The sequence below is a fragment of the Hevea brasiliensis genome, chromosome 7 (genome assembly GCF_030052815.1).
Source record: "Hevea brasiliensis isolate MT/VB/25A 57/8 chromosome 7, ASM3005281v1, whole genome shotgun sequence".
In the NCBI taxonomy this organism is placed as follows: Eukaryota; Viridiplantae; Streptophyta; class Magnoliopsida; order Malpighiales; family Euphorbiaceae; genus Hevea; species Hevea brasiliensis.
The window spans coordinates 18228723-18250608 of record NC_079499.1 but is presented as its reverse complement, the minus strand read 5'-3'; the positions used below and the strand labels follow the sequence as shown (position 1 = coordinate 18250608).

Sequence of the window (21886 nt, the reverse complement as noted above, 5' to 3'; positions counted from 1 at the left end):
TTTTTCAATATATCCTTCATTTATATTGTTTCATTAAAAATTAAATAACTCATATTATTAAATTATTCTTGAAATTAAATAAATAAATTACTATTTAAAAAAATTATCCATAATTTAAAGAAGAAAATAAATTTATTTTTATAGGATAGAATGGATAGAGAATTATTTTTTCAGAAAAAAACATTTTTGAGAAAATAAAAGATATAGCTTTCATTAAATAGAGATATAATACAAATCTGAAATATAAAACATTATGATAATATAATTTTACATAAAAAAATTAAGATAAATAATTTATATAAAATATAATAAAAATTATTATAATTTGAAGAACCTGATCGTATTGATTGAGTATTTGATTTGTCCATGGAAGCATACTCAACTCGATGATAATTTACTATTATTTAACTTCATAGTCTTTTTACAAGTTCAATATGAAAATTATCAAATTTTGATATTCTTATGAAAAGAAAATCTATACTTTCTATTATTGCATTCTTACCTGAATAACAAAGTAAAATGCCTAACAATTTTATTATATAATTTCATGGTAAAAAGAAAAATATATCCATATAATAAAAAAAATAGTAAATCCTCACAAATAAGGAAATACCAATCATCAAGAAGAGGAGATACCAAATCAAGAAGGTAACAAAACTTAGATTTATCACAAGAATAGACTGAGAATAAACATAAATCTATTCCAAAAGAATGCAGATTTAGATATTATTAGAAAAAAAATATAAAAAAATAAAACAAGAAAAAAGGAAGGGATAACTACCAAAGAGAATACTTACGGATGGCCACTCCAAAAAGCTCATAAGGGGAAGAACGAGAGAGAGGAATGAAAGGGTTTAAAGAAGGAAGTGACTGAGGGAAAAAAAATTATTGCTTAAAAAAATATGAAATTGGAAATCTATCTATATATTTATATATAAAATAGACAGATATTCACGTAGTTCTGCCATAGGCCACCCTTCATTAAAGAATGAGTATATAACCCTTTTTATGCTAATTATTTAATTTTTTTTATAAGAAACTATTAAATGTATATAAATTATTTCAAAAAATTATATATATATATATATATATATATATATATATATTAAATGAAAAATATATTTTTACCAATTATATAATTTAATTAATTGAATTTAATAATTTTCACCTCTTTTAATAAAATTTTCTTCAATTACAATTTAAACTTAATTATAAGTAATTAATTAATTCGTGGTATAAATAATAATAATAAAATATAAAAAGTGCATCAAATTTTTAATAAGAGCGACTAGGTATTTAAACAAATGCATTTTAAGTTGCAAATTTAAGACATATAGAATTAAATATCAAAGAATAAGCATAAAAATTTAAATTTGAAATATTTTTTAAAAATAAATTATCATGAAATAGAGAAACTTTCACTTGTTAAATTATTTTCTAAAGTTAGTTAATATTTTCTTTTTTTGCTATTTTATTACACAAACGTCCATTTATAATGCACTAAAACATATAATCATGAGATGAAGACCAATGAATTTTGCCTATCTATAATACTATTAACGTACATAGAGACAAAACGGTTGGCATAATGTGCATCACAATAACAAGGCCAAACACCACTCACCTTTAGGGGTGTGCAATTAATCTATTCAATTATAAATTAAATCAAATTGTGTATATGCCATTGCCCAGTATATAAATAATATTTACACAGTAACTGACCAATTAAAAAACTTTATTAAATAAATTAAACGAATATTGACAGTTTTATTTTAGAATTTACATTTAATATTAAATTATAACTTACAAATAAATTCCGCATTTATATATTGTATTCATTAGTAAATATTTTATATGATGACACAACTTACACTCTCTTTATAAATTAATCCAAATACATAAATTTTACTCTCTATATAATCAATGAAAATTTTACCTAAAAAATTGAGTACAACCTTTCAAATCTTCACTACAATAGGTTACTAGTTTTTTTCCCATTCCCTCTTTTATTTTGTTCTTGTATTGGATTATTTTTTTATTTTATTTAAATAATTATATATATATATATATCAAAGATAAATGAAAAATAAAATTACATTAAAAATATATTGTAGCCAAAGAATATCAAAGATAAATGAAAAATAAAATTACATTAAAAATTTGACTACCAGCAAAGATGATCATAAAATAAATGTTAAGAGTATCAAAATTATGAGATGTGTCTTTCAAAAACAATAGTGCTTGATGAAAATTAAAGGTTAATTTCAAAACTTTCCTATTCAGTTTATTTAATCATTTATGGCACTTATGCAATTATTATTATGAATATTTAATATGTAATTGTTATTTTTTTATGGATGGTAGGCTAATTATATTTATACAATTATAAAGAAGAATGTTGCTATTTATTTTTTAACACTTTTGAAAGAAGGTAATATCTATATGATAAAAAAAAAAAAAAGTATGATGGACAACAAAGAAAAACATCTATGTAAACTTGATAAATCCTCAACAAATGCATAGTTTCAAAGGAGGTTGATGGTTTTTGGCATTTGAAATTGAAGAAGTAAAATGGAGCTGTTGATTGTTTGTTTTCAAAGGCTTGCTATACGTCAGCTTAATGTTTTTTGTTCTAGCAAAGATTACAGATTCAAAAGAGCTTGATAGTTTTTATTGTCATCTCAACTCTATATGATCAGAGCAGAGTGGATTGGAGTTTTGGTTTAAGTGTTTGTAGGTCTTATAATTTCTATTGATGGCTTTTGATATAGGTGTAATTTGGAGATCTTTCTCTTTTTCTTTTTCATTATTATTAATAAATTTTTTTGCCTATAAAAAAATTGCATAGTTTTAACTTTATATCAAGCTTTTTTCTTCACTATATCAATCAGGTGACCAATAGTCAATTTGCAAAGAAATGCACATTCAAACAGTAAATTTGGTGCCAGCCTTGGTCCAGGATCAAATCAATTCCTAATTGATGCATTTATTCAAATTATTTATTTCCTTTTTTCAGAGACTTTAAATTGATTTTTGCGAACACAATAATCTCTTATAAGATTTTTGTGAACACAATCACCTCTCATAAGGTGAATTACTTGTCTATTCACTTAAGGCCAAATGTGAATGGCATATGAATTCCAAAATGTTATGAGATGTAAATTAATTCTCAAATATAATCATTTCAAAAACAACATTACAATTTAAATGCCATGATCACGAAAATTCATTTCAAGATTCTAAATATTTCAAAAGTAACAAGCTATTATATTTTAACATGTAATATAAGCATCCTAAAAAAGACGAGCTATTCAACTAATCTCAACTAAGCCTTTATTAAATTCTCAAAAAATAATCAATAATTAGATAGCATCAATGCTTATTTTATTTGTTTGTTGAAAATGTTTGATAGTTATGGAATAGGTTTCTTAATGATTGGAGGGTTTAGCAAATTGATGTCGTTTTAGAAAACCATCTTTAAATTTGAATCTGAATTTTGTAAACCTTTGAAGCCCTTTTACCACTACCAAAAACTCAAAAAGAGCAAGAGTAGCCCAAATTATAACAGTTTATTAATTATTGAATTGCTACCTTGATTGAAAAAAAATCGAAAGCTATATGATAATCGTTAATAGAATGATACTATTTAATAATTAAATTAACTAATTAATATATAATTTTATTAATCATTTCTCCTCATTATAATTTTTGTTAGTCCATTGTTACAAGGTAAAACATTTTAAATTTTGAAATGCACCTATATCTAGTTCTAAAAACAATCACCATGAGCAAGAGTTAACTTTTTAAAGAAAAAAAAAATATATTTGTTCAAAGAAAATTCATTTAAAATTTTTTATCCAACTTTTTTTAATTTTCTGATAAAAAATTTTTCTAAAAAAATTCCAAGAAAAATTTTCCTGAAAAATATATTAAAGAAATAATATTTCAAAAAAAATTACAAAATACAATATTTTAAAAAATCTCATAAAAATACTTTTTTTATACTTTTTTAACCAAAAAATAATTTTTTAATTAAGAAAAATATTTGAATATTAATAATAAACATCATTGTTATTAAATTCAAAATGATCAATAGTCAAATAAATTAACATTCAAAATAGTCAAAATGTGTCATCTTAAATAGTAATTTGTTGTAATCCAGTTTTTTTATCGGAAAGATTAGTAACATTTAAATTATTTTTGTGAATAAATTAATTTTATTATATTTTAAAAATTTTCATTATAAAAACTACTATTAATTTATGCATAGAAGGAATTAAATAAATTATTTTCAATTAATTATATCATAAATTAATTTAAAAAATTATTACTAAAACAAAAATATGATTTAAATTAAATTAATTTAAAAAATTCTAAAAAAATATTTAATAATGAGAATTTATCATTATTTAAAAAGTAAGAAAATAAAGAAATAAAATTTAAATTATAATTGAAAAATCAAATTATAAAAATATATATTTATTTTTATATTTATATTAATTATTACTGTGTTCCCTAGTAGGTATGTAAGTCAAGGTGTTTGACTGTTTGGTAATTGTAGATATTTTGGGAGGGGAAAATTAGATTACTAAGTCGTTGCGTCTTTGGCGACTTCTTCGTTATCGTTTGGTGTTATCCTAATTACTTCTTTTCCAATTTACAAAGAAGAAAAAAAAAAAAAAAAAGCCCACCATGAAGGAAAAAAAAAAGTCCACCAAACATTCGATAAAAAAAAATAGAAAAAAAGCCACCAAACATGTTTTATTTTCCCTCTAACTCTCACTTGGGTGTATTTCTCTCACACCCTATCACCATCTGAGCTCCACTCCCTGGATTTTCAATCAATCGTCCAACTCATCTTCTTTGATCATTTATTCTAATCAACTTGTTTGATTTTGTTATTAGTCAAGTTCAATGAGAAAAAATATACATATATATTTTTATTAATCTTAGTTTTAATATTACCGTCAGTTGGGTATTTTTTTTCATTGTAAATCAACTTTTAAATGCCATATCAAAAATATAAAAATCTTGAACTTATAAAATAAATAAATCATACATTTTAAAATTTTAGTCTAATAGTTGAAGGCTTATCATTCATCACACAAATCATATTTGAATTCCAATTCCTTTAATTCTCTTATTTAAAAAAAAATATAACTAAATGAAATAATAACTCCTTCTAAGTAATTTGCGCTTAGCCAGTCCCAAACCCGGATAAAGGAGGAGAGTTACGGTAGGTGACAATTAGCGTAAAAATTTCGTTACACCTTATGATATAGATTCAAATGATATAAACGTTGGGGCGTCCTCTACTTACGACGCGCTACATCGGAGCTCGGGTGTAGTGAGAAATATGCAAAGATATAGGGCGTTCACCAAAAGCGACGCGCCATATCGACGCCCTAGTGTGGTGTTAAATGAGCAATAATTTCCACATCATGAATGGGTGTGGGTGAAGAAATTAGTCCATAGGACAAATGGTAGAACAGATTGTGAAACAGAACACAAGATAGGTATGGAGAACAATAGAAGATATCATAGAAAGAGATCAATTAGGAAGGAATATGATAGGAGGAGAATCATGGTTCGTACTTAGAATGTTGGATCACTTACAGGAAAATTAATGGAGCTTGTGGATACCTTAAAAATGAGAAAGGTGAATATTGCTTGCATTCAGGAGACTAAAAAGGTAGGAAAGAAAAGCAAGGAAGTGGGTAATTCATGGTACAAACTGTGGTTTACCGAAAAGGAGAGAAATAAGAATGAAGTGGGCATAATCATAGACAGGACATTGAAAGATGCTGTAACAGCTGTGAAAAGAGTAGGAGATAGAATTATATTAGTAAAGCTAGTACTAGAAGGAGAAACAATAAATGTAGTTAGTGCTTATACCCCATAAATAGGACTAGATAGTGAGAGTAAACAAAGGTTTTGGGAAGATATGGATTGTTGTCCCTTGTAGCAACCCAAGAAGGGGGGTGAATTGGATTCTAATTACAAAATTAAAGATTAAAATAAATTTAAAAACAAAGACGAGCAAAGGAAGAATGATGACACAAGAGATTTATAGAGGTTCGGCTATCCCAAGCCTACGTCATCTCCTCAAGGCCCTCCTTGAGAGTTAATTCTACTAAAATTCTTCTTTGGGTGAAGAATAAACCTCTTACAATCACCACAAGAGCAAACCCTTGCTCTTTTACAAGTCCCTTTACACTCAAGAGCTATTTAAAGCTTTATCACACTCAAAATTATAATAAGTGCTCACAACAACCTTAAATGAACTTTCAGAATAAAGAATTTACAACTCAAATATCAAATTCTCAACATTAACTATGGTAGCTCAAGTTCTAGAGAGAGAGAATGAAGAAAATCTTTAGAACACAATAAATTTCCAAAAGATTGTTGTGTCAAAACTTGTTTCCAGTCATAAATTGTGCCTATTTATAGTTTTTGCAAGAACATAGCCGTTGGTGGTGCATTAAATGCAAAACTAGCCATTCAACCACCCAAAGCTCTGTTTTATCGAGTTGCAGAAACCCAAGTTCGGCTGTTGGAGTTATTTACTTGGGCTGCCGAAGGTTGAATCGCCAAAAAACAGCTTTTGAAAAGTCATTTTCGGCTGCCGAAGTTTCCACTTTCGGCTGCCGAAGTGCTCTCTAGACAAAATTACTTTTAATGCTAAAAAACTATAATTTAAAGAGTGAACTTCGGCAGCCGAACTTTCCACTGCCGAAATGCTCTCTGGACAGAAAATGTCAAAAGGGCACTTAGGCTTTGAAAATGCATAACTTTTTGACCGGAACTCTGATTTTCAATCCGTTTAAACCGTTGGAAAGCTAATTTGATAAAATTTTCAATGAAAACACTTTCAAAAACAAATTTGCATTTCTCAAATATGAAAATTTCATTTTAGTCCCCCTTGGTCAAGAAAAAGTTACAAGTAAAGACACTAAGAAATTGAGAGTTTAAAAACTCATAACTTTTTTATCCGAACTCGGATTTTTGATCCGTTTGAGCCATTGGAAAGTTAATTCAATGTATTTTGCAATTAAAATACTTTTCAAAATTAATTTTTCATTTTTGAAAAATTTATTTAATTTTCTCTTGAAAAAAAATTAGGTGAAAACTAAGTTGAACAAGATATTCTTTAGTATCACCTAGACTTGAGCTAACATAATTAATGAAATGAGATTTACAAGATATAAAATAAATAAAAGTTACATTGTAGGTTTCTATAAATGTTTGCTTCCTTATGTTGCTCTTTCTTAACCTTGATTTGAAGCAATTTGGCAATTTTGAGTCTATGGCCTACAAACTCAATACAAACACTTGCAAAGTATATTAGTAGCACACTAATTATTTATTATCATCAAAACATGGTTAAGACACCTAGGTTCAACAATCTCCCCCTTTTTGAAGATGACAAACAATCAATGAATGAGAAAAATTAAGCACAAGTGAAGTGTGTGTTTTTCAAAAATTCTCCCTCTTAATGTACCCCCCCTGTCAAAAACAATTTGTCCCTTAATAAATAGATTTTGGAGAGCACATAAGAGAGGCTTTGACTTAGTCCTAGGTGAATGATGATGCAAAGTTATTTTTATATAAAAAACAATCCAGAATATGTATCAAAGAATTACCAACATGTATCCCACTAAATCATCATTTATATATCATGTTTAAAGCCTAAAATTTGAAACTATTCATCCACTAGCTATACATCTCCCCATTTTGGCATCATCAAAATACACTCTAGAAGGAAAGATACTACCATGCCATATGTTCTTAAAGATTACAGAAGCACTTCATATAATGGCAAACTTACAAGGTTCAATTCTAAGACAAGGCATAGCTTATTGGATTTGAATCCTATCATGAATATAACTATATTGTTTAGACACTTAAACCACCTATCTAGTGTATGCTCAATCTAGAGGCAGCATAAACAACTATTCTCAAGAATCACCTGCAAAGAGCTAAGAAGACTTTAATACAAATTCACTAATTTCATTTGCATAGGACTTGTAAAACCATCAAGGAGTCTATCCAAATCAACAATAGAATTTTGGCAAATAACTTTTATAAAACAATCAAGGAGAATAATCTAAATTAATGAGGAATAGTATTGTGATCATATGGCAGCCAAAAATAGGAAACCCATATTTTGTTCATGTGAACAGTAACGTGAACAGTAAATCACAATCTCAAGCATCAAGGTTGTCAAGCATGCCTAATTCTCTCTTAATGAAATTAAACCTATTTTCACACAAAGGTTTTGTAAAGATATCAGCTAATTGGTGATTTGTATCAACAAACTCAAGAACAACATCACCGTTCAATACATGATCACGTATAAAATAATGTCTAATGTTTATATGCTTGGTTCTAGAATGTTGTATGGGGTTCTTGGTCAAATTGATTACACCTGTGTTATCACATTTAATAGGAATGTGAGCCAGAGATACTTTGAAGTCTCTCAATTGTTGCTTGATCCAAAGTATTTGGCTACAACAAAGACCCGCAGCCACATATTCGGCTTTAGCCGTGGAAAGTGCAACCAAGTTTTGTTTTTTGCTACACCAAGAAACTAAAGAGTGTTCTAGGAGTTGACAAGTACCTGAGGCACTCTTCCTATTAAGGATGCTTCCAGCAAAGTCAGCATCCGAGTAGGAACATTAATCAAAGGATGCATTTCTAGGATACCATAGACCTAAATGCAATGTACTATTCAAGTATTTGAGAATACATTTAACAGCATGCAAATGAGACTCTTTAGGACATGATTGAAAATGTGCACATAAACATACAAAAAACATAATATCTGATCTACTAGCTGTGAGATATAAGAGACTACCGATCATACCTCTTAAAACTTTTCATCAATCGGTATTCCTTTTTCATCCTTGTCAAGTTTGGTGTTTGTGCTCATTGGAGTTCTACTTGGCTTGCTATTCTCTATCCCAAATATCTTGATCAATTCTTTGGTGTACTTGGCTTGGTTGATGAAGATGCCATCCTTAGCTTGCTTGGATTGAAGCCCAAGGAAGAACTTGAGTTCTCCTATCATGCTCATCTCAAACTCACTCTTCATGGTATTAGCAAACTCTTCACACAAACACTCATCAGTAGCACCAAATATAATATCATCAACATATATATGTACTATAAGGATGTCAGTTTCATGATTTTTAATAAAAAGAGTTGTATCAACTTTTCCTTTTGAAAAACCATTTTGCAAAAGAAAGTTACTAAGCCATTCATACCAAGCTCTAGGAGCTTGTTTCAAACCATACAAGGCTTTAGTTAATTTAAAAACATGGTTTGGAAACTCATGATTTTCAAAACCAGGAGGTTGCTCAACATATATCTCCTCATCAATAAAACCATTTAGAAAAGCACTTTTAACATCCTTTTGGAAAAGCTTAAAATTCATGTATAATGCATATGCAAGCAAGATTCTAATGGCTTCTAATCTAGCTACAGGGGCAGAGGTTTCATCATAGTCATTGCCCTCCTCTTGGTTATAGCCTTTGGCTACTAACCTAGCTTTATTCCTAGTTATGTTTCCATCCTCATCTAATTTATTTCTAAACACCCATTTGGTGCCTATGAATGGATGGTCCTTTGGCCTAGGAACTAAGATCCAAACCTTATTCCTTTCAAACTAATTGAGCTTCTCTTGCATTGCAAATGCCCAACTCTCATCATTAATGGCCTCATCTATGCTTCTAGGTTCTATTTGAGAAATGAATGCAAGGTTATTACATATATTTCTAAGAGAGGATCTAATTGTTACCCCTTTTGATGTATCACCAATGATTAGGTCTTTAGAATGATCCTTCTTAAATGTCCAATTTTTGGGTAGATCTTGTTGGACTTCTTGATATGGAACTGGTTGACTTTGTTGCTCTTGAAGCTCAACTTGATCAACTCCCAAGTCCTTCAAGGGATCTTCCATGTGTTGATATTGAATTCCACTAGATTGAGGATCTTCAAGAGTCAACTCATTAAGATTACCTACAACATCATCATCACAAGAAATATCCTTTCTAGGACCAAAGGGGTTAGCTTCATCAAATATGACATGCATTGACTCCTAAATAACTAAGGTTCTCTTATTGAAGACTCTATATGCTTTACTAGGTGTAGAGTACTCCAAGAAGATACCTTCATCAGTTTTGGAGCTAAATTTATTTAAATTATCTTTGGTATTCAAAATGAAGCATTTACAACTAAAAACTCTAAAATAACCTATTTTAGGTTTCTTGCCATTCCATAGCTCATAAGGAGTTTTCTTTAAAATAGGTCTAATCAAAACTCTATTTGAAACATAACAAGCCGTATTAATAGCTTTCACCTAAAAATAAGTAGGCAAATTATATTCATTTAACATAGTCCTCCCCATGTCTAAAAGAGTTTTATTTTTTCTTTCAACAACACCATTTTGTTAGGGAGTCCTAGGAGAAGAAAAATTATGAGTGATCCCTAGTGAGTTACAAAACTTATCAAATTTCTCATTTTCAAATTCTCTACCATTATCACTCCTAATAGAAGATATTTGAAAATCTTTTTCATTTTGAACCCTTTTTGAAAATCTCTCAAAAATATCAAAACATTCATCCTTATGAGCAAGGAATGCAACTCAAGTATATCTAGAGTAGTCATAAACAATCACTGAGGCATAATATGCACCATCTAAGCTAGCTATTCTAGTAGGAGCAAACAAATCCATATGCAACAATTGAAGGGGTCTAGAAGTAGATACCTTATGAATAGATTTAAAAGAGCTCTTGACTTGTTTACCCCTTTGGCATGCATTACACACCTTATCCTTTTGAAACTTGATCTTTAGCAGCAAATCAACTAGCTCATCCTTGTTTAAGTTTGCAAGAAGGTCCATACTAGCATGTGCAAGCCTTCTATACCAAGTCTAAGAGTCATCACTAATAGAAACAAAGCACTTAACATCTTTGTTAGACAAAGCATGCAAATCAATAACATAAATATTTTCAATTCTTTCACCAATAAACAACATTTTATTATCACTTGTCCTAGACACAAAGCAAGATTTGGACTTAAAAATAACTTTACAGCCCTTATCACATAATTGACTAACACTAAGCAAATTATGTTTTAAACTATCAACCAAAAGCACTTTGTCAAGAATAGGGGAGTTGTCCTTACCAACCTTACCTATTCCCACAATTTTACCTTTACCATTATCACCAAAAGTCACTTGCCCACCTCCATCTTTCTTTTCAAGTGAAAGGAAGAGATTGGCATTTCTGGTCATGTGTCTTGAACATCCACTATCCAAGTACCACTTGCTTTCAAGTTTTGAGGATTTCAAGCACACCTACACATGACAATTCAATTTACTTTAGGTACCCAAATGTACTTGGGTCCTTGGGGGTTACTAGTTCCATCATTAAAATTAAATATTCTACCATATCCAAGATGGATTTTCCTAATAGCACACCTATAATTGGCGTGACCAAACTTGCCACAATAGTGACAATGACCATTGAACCATCTTATTCTTGGTCTATATGCATGAAAGTGTGAATATGGTCTCATGAGACTATTCTTTTTGTGTCTATTATGTGAATGTGAGCATGAGGCATGGTTAGTGTGATGATAGTTATGAGGCCTAGTAGCATGTTCCCTATGAAGATTTGGCCTAGATACAACTCTCCTAGATGTATATGTCCTATTTACATTTTGTCTAGGAGCATGTTGATGAAATGAAGTCTTTCTAGTTTCATTACGACGAAATTTCTTTAACTCTTGTCCTTTAGGATTGGACACTGGACTAGGCACTTGGGGACTAGGCTTATTAAAACTAGATGCTTTAATAAAGATGGTCTTGGAAGGAGGTGCTTGGGCAAATTTACTATAGCCAAGTCCATACTTGATGCTAGGAGACCTTTGAGAGTCCAAAATTGCATCAAGTTTTTCATTTCTTTTCGCAAATTTAGAAAGAGAAGTTTTTAGCTCAATAATTTCATTCTTCAATTTCTCATTTTCTAATGAGAACTCATTTAAGGATTTTTGCATATCATCCCCTAAAGGTTTATCATCCTTGGTTAAGGTCTCATTTTCCTTCCTCAAACTAACTACTTCCTTTTTCAAGAGCTTATTTTTCTTGTAACTTAGTTCTAGTTCATTATTCATAGCTTTAAGAGCACTAACTAGTTCATCATAGGAAAATTCAACAATATCATCATTTAAAGTTACCTCATTAGAGCTTTCCTCCATTGCCATGAAGCACATGTTGGCAACTTCATCATTCATCTTTTCACCTTTACATCTTGTGGATATTGTACATTCCATGCTTCTTGTTCTTCTTGATTCTTTTTCATCGTCTTCTAAAGCAATTAAGCACATGTCAATCATAGAGTGTTCTTTGAAGCTTTGTTCATGAGCATTATCCACTTGTGGCATTTGCTTCATTTGTTGATGAGAGGAATAGTTTTTGGTGTACTCAACTTCATCAACTTGACAACAATGGTTAGAATTATACATAGAATCAAGAGAATCCCATATATCTTTAGCATTGGAGTATTTAGAAAGTTTAGCATAAGAAAAATCATTTAAAGAAATTCTCAACATATGCATAGCTCTTATATTCAAAGAAAACAAATACTTATCATGCTTACTCCATTCACCCTTTGTCTTTGGCACATGCTCACCATCTACTACTTTGATAGGAATGAAGGGAACACTTTCAATTATATCCCATAAATCCACTTCTTCTAATTTAAGGAAGCAATACATCCTATTCTTCCAATAGAGAAAATCATGTCCATCAAAGAAAGGGGGTTTTACTATCGATTGACCTTCTTGTGCATTGAGGGTTGCCATTGATCTTTGCTCCAAGATGATTAAGTCTTTGAATGGAGACCAGCTCTAATACTACTTGTTGTCCCTTGTAGCAACCCAAGAGGGGGAGTGAATTGGGTTCTAATTGCAAAATTAAAGATTAAAAAAAATTTAAACAAAAAGAAGAGCAAAGGAAGAATGATGACACAAGAGATTTATAGAGGTTCGGCTATCCCAAGCCTACATCCTTTCCTCAAGGCCCTCCTTGAGAGTTAACTCCACTAAAATTCTTCTATGGATGAAGAATAAACCCCTTACAATCACCACAAGAGCAAACCCTTGCTCTTTTATAAATCCCTTTATACTCAAGAGCTATTTAAAGCTCTATCACACTCAAAATTATAATAAGTGCTCACAACAACCTTAAATGAACTCTTAGAACAAAGAATTTATAACTCAAATATCAAATTCTCAACATTAACTATGGTAGCTCAAGTTCTAGAGAGAGAGAATGAAGAAAATCTTTAGAACAAAAAAAATTTCTAAAAGATTGTTGTGTCAAAACTTGTTTCCAGTTATAAATGGTGCCTATTTATAGTTTTTACAAGAAAATAGCCATTGGGGGTGCATTAAATGCAAAACTAGCCATCCAACCACCTAAAGCTCTATTTTATCGAGTTGTAGAAACTCAGGTTCAGCTGTCGGAGTTATTTACTTCAGTTGCCGAAGGTTGAAGCGCCAAAAAATAGCTTTTGAAAAGTCACTTTCGGCTGCTAAAGATCCCACTTTTGGCTGTCGGAGATCCCACTTTCGACTGCCAGAGTGCTCTCTGGACAAAATAACTTTTAATGCTCAAAAACCATGATTTAAAGAGTGAACTTCAGTAGCCGAACTTCCCACTTTTGGCTGTCGAAGTGCTCTCTGGACAGAAAGTGTCAAAAGGGCACTTAGGCTTCGAAAATGCATAACTTTTTGACCGGAACTCGGATTTTCAATCTGTTTGAACCGTTGGAAAGCTAATTTGATAAACTTTTCAATGAAAACACTTTCAAAAACAAATTTGCATTTCTCAAATGCGAAAATTTCACTTTAGTCTCCTTTGGTCAAGAAAAAGTTATAAGTAAAGACACTAAGAAATTAAGAGTTTAAAAAACTCATAACTTTTTAATTTGAACTCGAATTTTTGATCCGTTTGAGCCATTGGAAAGTTAATTCAATGCATTTTGCAACTAAAATGCTTTTCAAAATTAATTTTGCATTTTTGAAAAATTCATTTAATTTTCTCTTGATAAAAAATTAGGTGAAAACTAAGTTGAACAAGATATTCTTAGTACCACCAAGACTTGAGCCAACATAATTAATAAAATGAGATTTGCAAGATATAAAATAAATAAAAGTTACATTGTAGGTTCCCATAAATGTTTGCTTCCTTATGTTGCTCTTCCTTAACCTTGATTTGAAGCAATTTGGCAATTTTGAGTCTATGGCCTCAAACTCAACACAAACACTTTCAAAGTATATTAGTAGCTAATATTTACTTTATAGTCTTATCTAAGCTAATATTTTAATCAATATTGTGAAAAATATGCCATTTACTGATAGGATTACCAATGGAATCTGATTTACAAAATACTATATTCATTGCCATTTCGATTTGCTAATTAGACTATCAATTAGACCTAACCAAAAGGTCAGCTTTGATGGTTCAGAATCAAGATTTAGGTACTGAAATCAGACTACAGGATCCCCTCTAATTTTAATTTAGTTTCAATTTTAATTCTGATATGATTTTGGTTTTGATCAAAATATTTTTTTCGAATTGTTTAAAATAAAATTTTAAGTTTGACTTGAAACAAAATCGATTAATTTCAATATGATTTTAATCCGATTCAAAGTCAATTTTAATCAATTCAGTATTGACCAATTCCTACATAATTTTAATTATAAATTAAATCGATTCAATTTTAATTTAATTTTATTTCTGAATAGGGTCTTAATCAAGTCTACTATCCATGTATTTATTGTAATGAAAAATATAATAAGCAATTCAATTCATGCTTACCTAATTTTGTCAAATTCACCACAAGTCATTGACATGGTAGCAATATTTTAATCAAGTATTTACCATCATTATTAAATTAGTAATCCAACATACAAGATGAAAAGTTAATGACTTCTCAACTACTTTCTCCAAAAAAGGATCTTTCTTAACTAAGCAATAAGCAAGTTAATTTGAATATTTAATAGTTTAGATTTATTTTTAATCTATTATTTTGAATTTGATTTTCATGATTGATATTTAAGAAATAAATTTGAGTATATGTAAGGCAAATATAAAAGAAAATCCTTTAAACTAATAAGGAGAAAGGGAAGGAAGGTCAAGAACCATGGAAGAGAAAGGTAGGGTGAGCTAAAGAGAGGGAAGAAACTATAAAAGGGGGCTGTCACTACACATGTAGTACACGAAAGAAGGAGAGAAGTCAAAACACAGAAGAGGATAATTTAGAAAAGAGCATTTACTATGTTTTGAATGAGGTTTTATAAGGTAAGGGAAGGTTTTTTTAAGATTTGAAAACTGTGGATTTGTGTTTGGAAGAACCTATAGTTTTTTAAAGTAAGATTCTCGAAGTTTAAGTTTTGAATCTCTAAAAATATCTATATTTTAACTCATCAAATTAGTGAATTGAGAATATTTTCTCTTCAAAACCTTTATCTCCTCTTGAACAATAAAAAATTATGAAAGTTTAAAAATCATAAAAAGTTTTATTTTAAAAAAAGTCGAATGCATCATTTAATTCCTGACTTTTATTTAAAAAGTCACTTGGCACCCCACCTTTAGTTACATCCTATTTGACTCCTAAATTTTTATAAAAGTAAAACTATTTAACTCTTGACTTTTGCACGAAAAGTCATTTGACACATTCACTTTTATTTTCATCCCATTTGATATTAAATGTAAGCATTTAACCCTTTGCAATTAGTGATTTGTATTAATGCGCTTTAATGACATTAACGATGGCAAGGGAGCACTCAGACGACATCAACGACAACACTAAAGGCTTTTTTCACTCTCGATGATACGTAATAAGATAGAAACTTCAAGCAGCCATACTAACCATTTCCGATGACCAATGTATTAAGGATAACAGTAAGAATTAGTTTAGATTGTGTTTGTCTTCTTTTTATCATTGTAACCTCTTGTAATTATCTTATCATTGTAACCTCTTATATTTATCTTTTAGTTCTCTTGCATCTGCTGTAATCTTATTTATATCTTGTAAACATAAGTTGTATGTTAAGTATTGAAATATACAGAGTTTTCTTTACCCTTTATGGTATCAGTATCAAAGCCTGTAAGTGTTTAAACAAGCCTCTTTCCTTTTTTAGCATGGCAACACCTTCCTCTTATTCTCTTATTTCATTCAAAACAAATGATGATCTCATCTCTATCAATGCGGTCACACAAATACCTTTGAAACTCACAACAACAAACTACCCATCTTGGAGAGCTCAATTTTATACCTTACTGATAGGTTATGACTTGTTTGGCTGTATAGATGGTACCACACTATGTCCTCCATAAAAAATAACTGATAAAGACAAATTTTAACCAAATTCGACATATTTTCTCTTGGTGCGTCAACATCAATTACTCTTTCATGCTATTATTGCTTCTATCATTAAATCCATAATATATCTCATTGCTTCTACTTAAAGTTCGAAAGATGTTTGGGAAAAGCTTGCCACTCTATTTGCTAATAAATCTTGTTCACGGTTGATGCATCTTAAGGAAAAATTCACTATGTCTCGTGCGACCAAACCAATATTTAAATACCTTCAAACTATCAAGGCAATTGTTGATGATCTTACCCTAATCGATAGTTGCTCTTTAATGATGACATAGCAATCCATGTTCTCAATGGGATTGGCAGTGATTTTAAGGAAATCACAACTGCTATTCATGTTCGAGAAACACCAATTTCTTTTGAAGAATTGCATGACAAACTTATTGATTATGATGATTTTCTTAAGCATGAAACATAAAGGATTGATCAGCAAATTCTTTATGCCCACTTTGTGAAGAAAAACACTGTTAATCGGTATTCAAATTCAGATCGCATGACGCGTGAGTTTAATCCATGAAATCAAAATTTCAAATTGGTTTAGTTAAGGATGGACACCAAACTCACACAATCGCACATGCAATCATTAGACTAATCGCACTTCTCCAATTCATGTCAATTTTGTGATGCCTTTAGTCATATTATTAAGCAGTATAACAAAGCTCGATCACAAGGGTTCAATTTCCCAATTGCTAATGTCTTTGTTGTATCTCCAACACAACATAAGCCTTGGTTGATTAACTCAAGGCTAGTCATCATGTTGATAGACTTTGTGATTTATCAGTTTCATGGGTGTCTAAGAAGTAACGAACAATGGCAAGATCCTCCACTAAAGCTAATATCGTTCATTGGCTGTTGCTTTAGCTAAAATCACATGGCTTGAGTCTCTACCTTAAGAACTTAGTGTTATTCTATCTAAACCCTCCTATCCTTTATTGTGACAATATAGGGACAACTTACCTATGCACAAACCCAGTTTTTCACTCCCACTATGTCCATGAAAAAGTCCAACAAAAGCTTCTTTCAATTTAGCACATCTCTTCTAAGGACTAATGTGCTGATGTTTTAATAAAACCCGTCTCCCGACTAGTTCTTACTCATCTTCATTACAAGATCAATGTCTCTGATGGAACCACCATCTTATGGGGACGTATTAAAGATAACAACAAGAATTAGTTTAGATTATGTTTATCTTCTTGTTATCATTATAACCTTTGTAATTATCTTATTATTGTAACCTCTTGTATTTTTCTTTTAGTTCTCTTTCATCTGCTGTAACCTTATTTATATCTTGTAAACATAAGTTTTATGTCAAGCATTGAAATATACAAAGTTTTCTTTACTCTTCACAATGAAAGCAAGGCATGCACCAATCAAACTCCCTCAGCCTTAACTTCATATTATGATCAAGAGTGCTCAATTTAGTGGAGTTTTTGTGAAGAGAAAATGAGAGGAGAGGGAATTAGAGTAGTTACTATAATTTAATTTTATAATTATACAATTTCAACAATAATATTGTATCATCCTCAATCACGTAATTGAGCCTACATTCATGCATTTTGTTGACGGAGATTTCAAGGTTTTGATAGATATAGTTTTATAAAATCTAGGTGTCAAATCGAATGTAACTATAAGTAAAGGTGCCAAGTGATTTTTCGTGCAAAGTGAAGGTTAAATAGTTACACTTTAATAAAGTTTAAGTTTCAAAATAGAATACTACTAAAGGTGGAGGTGTCAAGTGATTTTTTTAAATAAATATGAGTAGTCAAGAAGATGCTTTTAGCTTTTTAAAAATTGACTTTAATAAACATTATTTTAACTTCTCCCAAATAAAGTTTGAAGTTTTTAATATTTTAACTCAAATCCTATGGGCTCTAGATTTTAGGCTCTTGGCTTCTTGCCAATTAAGCATGAGTTTTGGGGTGAGAGCTTCAGGGCCATAAGAGTTTAAGACACATATTAGCTACAACCTACACACACATATATGGACTTTAAAATTTCTTTTAGTTAGGTTAGTTCAACTTTCTTTAATAGAATTAATTGAATAAAATTGAAATTTTTAATTTTTAATTAATAAATAAAAAATTAAATTAAAAATTAATAAAATTGATTTGATTTTTCAATTAAAGTTAAAGTTTATTCCATTTAATAAAAAGTGTATCTTTAAACTCGTTATGGACCTGTTTTGTAGCGAGAAAAAGAGAAAAGAGAATGGCTAAGAAAGGAAAAAAAAAAAGTAATTCCATTATTTTATTGGAAGAAAAAGGAAGAAGGAAAAAAAATAAAATTTTAATTCCTCTGTTTTGTCAAAAGAAGGAGAAAAAAAAAATTGTGAGAAATTGTATGAAAAATGCTCAAAGAGTATTCTGAACCATTTTGTTTTCTATCCAATTGAGTGAAAACGAGTGGAATCTAATGTTAAATTTTCTGTTTTCCCTCCATGTTATCATTTCTCTACAATAGTTATTTTTAATATAATTTGATTTACTTAATGTGGACACAAGGTATGTGGTTCCAATTCTAGTATGGGATTTGTCTAAGAGTCAGAACCAAATTGAAATTTTGGTACAATTTAGTTTTTCATTGTTTCAATTTTTAATTCTTCGATTCCTATTTAATTCTTAATTCTTAAAATAATTTTATATAATTATTTCTATAAAAAATAATACTTGAGTTAGCATTTAAATTTTGAAATGAGTTATTAATACATAATATATCATATAATATATTTTCATATATAATATATAATTTTAGATTAAGTATATTATATAATATAATAGTATAAATATATCATATAATATATATTTTATTTATTTATTTATTTATTTATTATATAATTTTTAATTATAAGATACAAATATAATTATTAATTAAGCATATATATGTGTTTGTTTAGTAATATACTCTTATAATATTAAGAATTCTAAAATAATTTAATGTATTTATAATTAAAATTATTAAAAAAAATAAAGAAATAAAATATAATATTAAGTTCTATTTAATCTATAATTATATATATATATATAATTATATTAAAAGTATATAATATATATAAAAAATTAAAAAACCATATATATAAATTCTTAATTCAATTTTAACTCAATATGATTCTAGTTCAATTAGAGACCTGAAAATCATACTAATAAAAATGTAATAATTTTCTCTCATCACTTTTTTTTATCAAAATATAAAAAAATAAATTAATTAAATTCTTTAATTTTTTAAAAAAGTTTAAAAAAAATAATTTTTTTATATAAATTTTATTTTTCTTATAATTTCTGTCACTTTTCTTTTTCTGACTTTTATTTCTATAAAACACGCCTAAATTAATAAAAGCATAATCTATCCACACCCACATATATAAGGACGATATGTATTATTTTAATTTTTAAAATTTCTGTTAAGTGTCCCCACAGAAAAATGGTAAGTGGACATAGTCAAAAGTTCCCTAAGGGTAAAATCATATACTCACTAGCCAAGCAGGTTAGTATCCCCCAACTACCTATCAAAGTTGGACTAACAACACTTTCCTTCACCTACCATTCTCACACCGCCCGTTCTTCTCCGTCCTTCCATTTATTAAGTACTCTTTCAATTCACACGCAATTGTCCATAGAGTCTCTTTGCATTCTTTAGCTTCACAACAGAAATAAAGAAGATTAAAAAGAAAAAGAAATTATCTTTTTTTCTATCTCTTTGTTTCAAGTTCTTCGCCTACGGTTTCAACTCCTAATGGCTGACTTGGATCACTCCTCTAGTGATGATGTCTCTGTTGATTCTAGAGGTATTTATTCTGAAATTACTAGTCCTCTGTTCTTTCAGTTTTCAACTCTAGGGGCTGACTTTGATTTCTATTCTTTTGATTTCTTTTATCCATTTGGGATTATTTTTCTTCTCTTCTTACTGGGTTTTGCTTTCTGGTTGCCTCTAGGGGATGAAAATATGAAAATTTTTCTGGGTTTTTGTTTTCCGTTATCAGGTACATGTTAATAATTCTTGTCCTGAAACTACCCGTATGAAATAATAGCTCTTTTTGCTTTCTGTTGGGTTCAAATTGCAGAGGAATCCAGCCAAGATTCTAAGCTTGAATTCTCTGAAGATGAAGAAACCCTTATTACTAGGATGTACAATCTGGTTGGTGAGAGGTGAGTTTTAATGTCTTGTCTTTTTTTCCCCTGTAATTTACCTTCTGGATACATGGATGAGCTCATGTGAAAGAATTCATGATTAATCCTGTAGGTGGTCTCTAATTGCTGGAAGAATTCCTGGAAGAACAGCAGAGGAAATTGAGAAGTACTGGAATTCAAGATACTCTACAAGTCAATAAAAATAATTTTAAAAAAAGCCCAAAAAGATCTCAACGGTGCTGCCTTATTATTTATATAGGGTTATTAGAGCAGCAAAATTTTGGATGATTGTGGCAAAATTGGGAGGACTTTGCAGGCTTTCTTTGGCTAGAAAGAAAAGAGAAGAAAATGAAGTATGGGGTTTTTATGGTAATATATGTTTGTAGAATGATTCTTCATTTTGGTAATGTTGTTTATGTTTGGGAGCTTTTGGCTTCTGTTGTGGTGATTGTAAATGTTTGCGGAATTATTTTTACAAAGTCCGGTAGGGAATATTATGCTATTATATTCACATCATTAGACTTTGTATATAGATTTGTTGAGGCCAAAATTTGAGAATTTATGCACATAAAATCATATCCACACTAAGGGTAAGTTTTGGTTTGACAAATCAATTGAATTGAATCGTTTAGTTTGATTCAATTCAATTTATCAATTTAGATTTCATTTTAATTTTTTTTATATTTATTTTAAATTTAATATTAATTTTAATTTTTTTAATTTTAATTTTAATTTTCAATTAAATAATAATTAATTTAAAAAATAAACTATTCGATTCAATTTTATTGAATTTAAAAAAAATTAAAAATTAAATTAATTTACTAAAAAAAGAAATAAAATTTTAAATTAAATCAATTTACTAAAATTAAATCAATTCGATAAATTTTATTTTCATTTCAAGTAAATTTTGGTTATCCTTAATTGAAACTTATCATGGCTTAGAATTAGGGGTATTGACTATAATTAGAATTTTGATAAAATTGTTTTTTCATTTACTCAAATCCATATTGGACTTTCAATTAGCATATAAATATCGTTAGCTTAATATTTTATTCATTACACATGTTCGTTGTTCAAGAAGGCTAAGGATTTAAACTTTAATAATTTTTTTTTTCATTTTTAAAATTTTTCAAAATAGTAAAAGAAAAGCCTACAACTTTTATTTATTTTCAAAACTTTTCTTAAATAGTAAAATAAATATATGATAAGATATTTGTTATGGTACACAGAAATTTCTTGTGAACATGGACTTGCAAAATAAAAAATAAATGGGGCATAGGTTTATCGGGTATGGTGAGGATCCTCCGATGC

At 29.2% G+C, this 21886-nt stretch overlaps 1 protein-coding gene across 2 annotated transcripts; it reads left to right on the top strand.

The window, feature by feature from the left end:
* Positions 1-19951: 19951 nt before the first annotated feature.
* Positions 19952-21091, top strand: LOC110632134 (MYB-like transcription factor ETC1). Of its 2 annotated transcripts, XM_021780255.2 has the most exons (4): positions 19952-20232; positions 20380-20427; positions 20509-20593; positions 20688-21091. In XM_021780255.2, the coding sequence occupies exons 1-4, from the start codon at positions 20181-20183 to the stop codon at positions 20773-20775; spliced, it is 273 nt and encodes a 90-aa protein (XP_021635947.1). In that variant the 5' UTR covers positions 19952-20180; the 3' UTR covers positions 20776-21091. The 2 variants fall into 2 exon arrangements, with proteins under 2 accessions (XP_021635947.1, XP_021635948.1); XM_021780256.2 differs by lacking the exon at positions 20380-20427 and having other exon boundaries at positions 19964-20232.
* Positions 21092-21886: the final 795 nt, after the last annotated feature.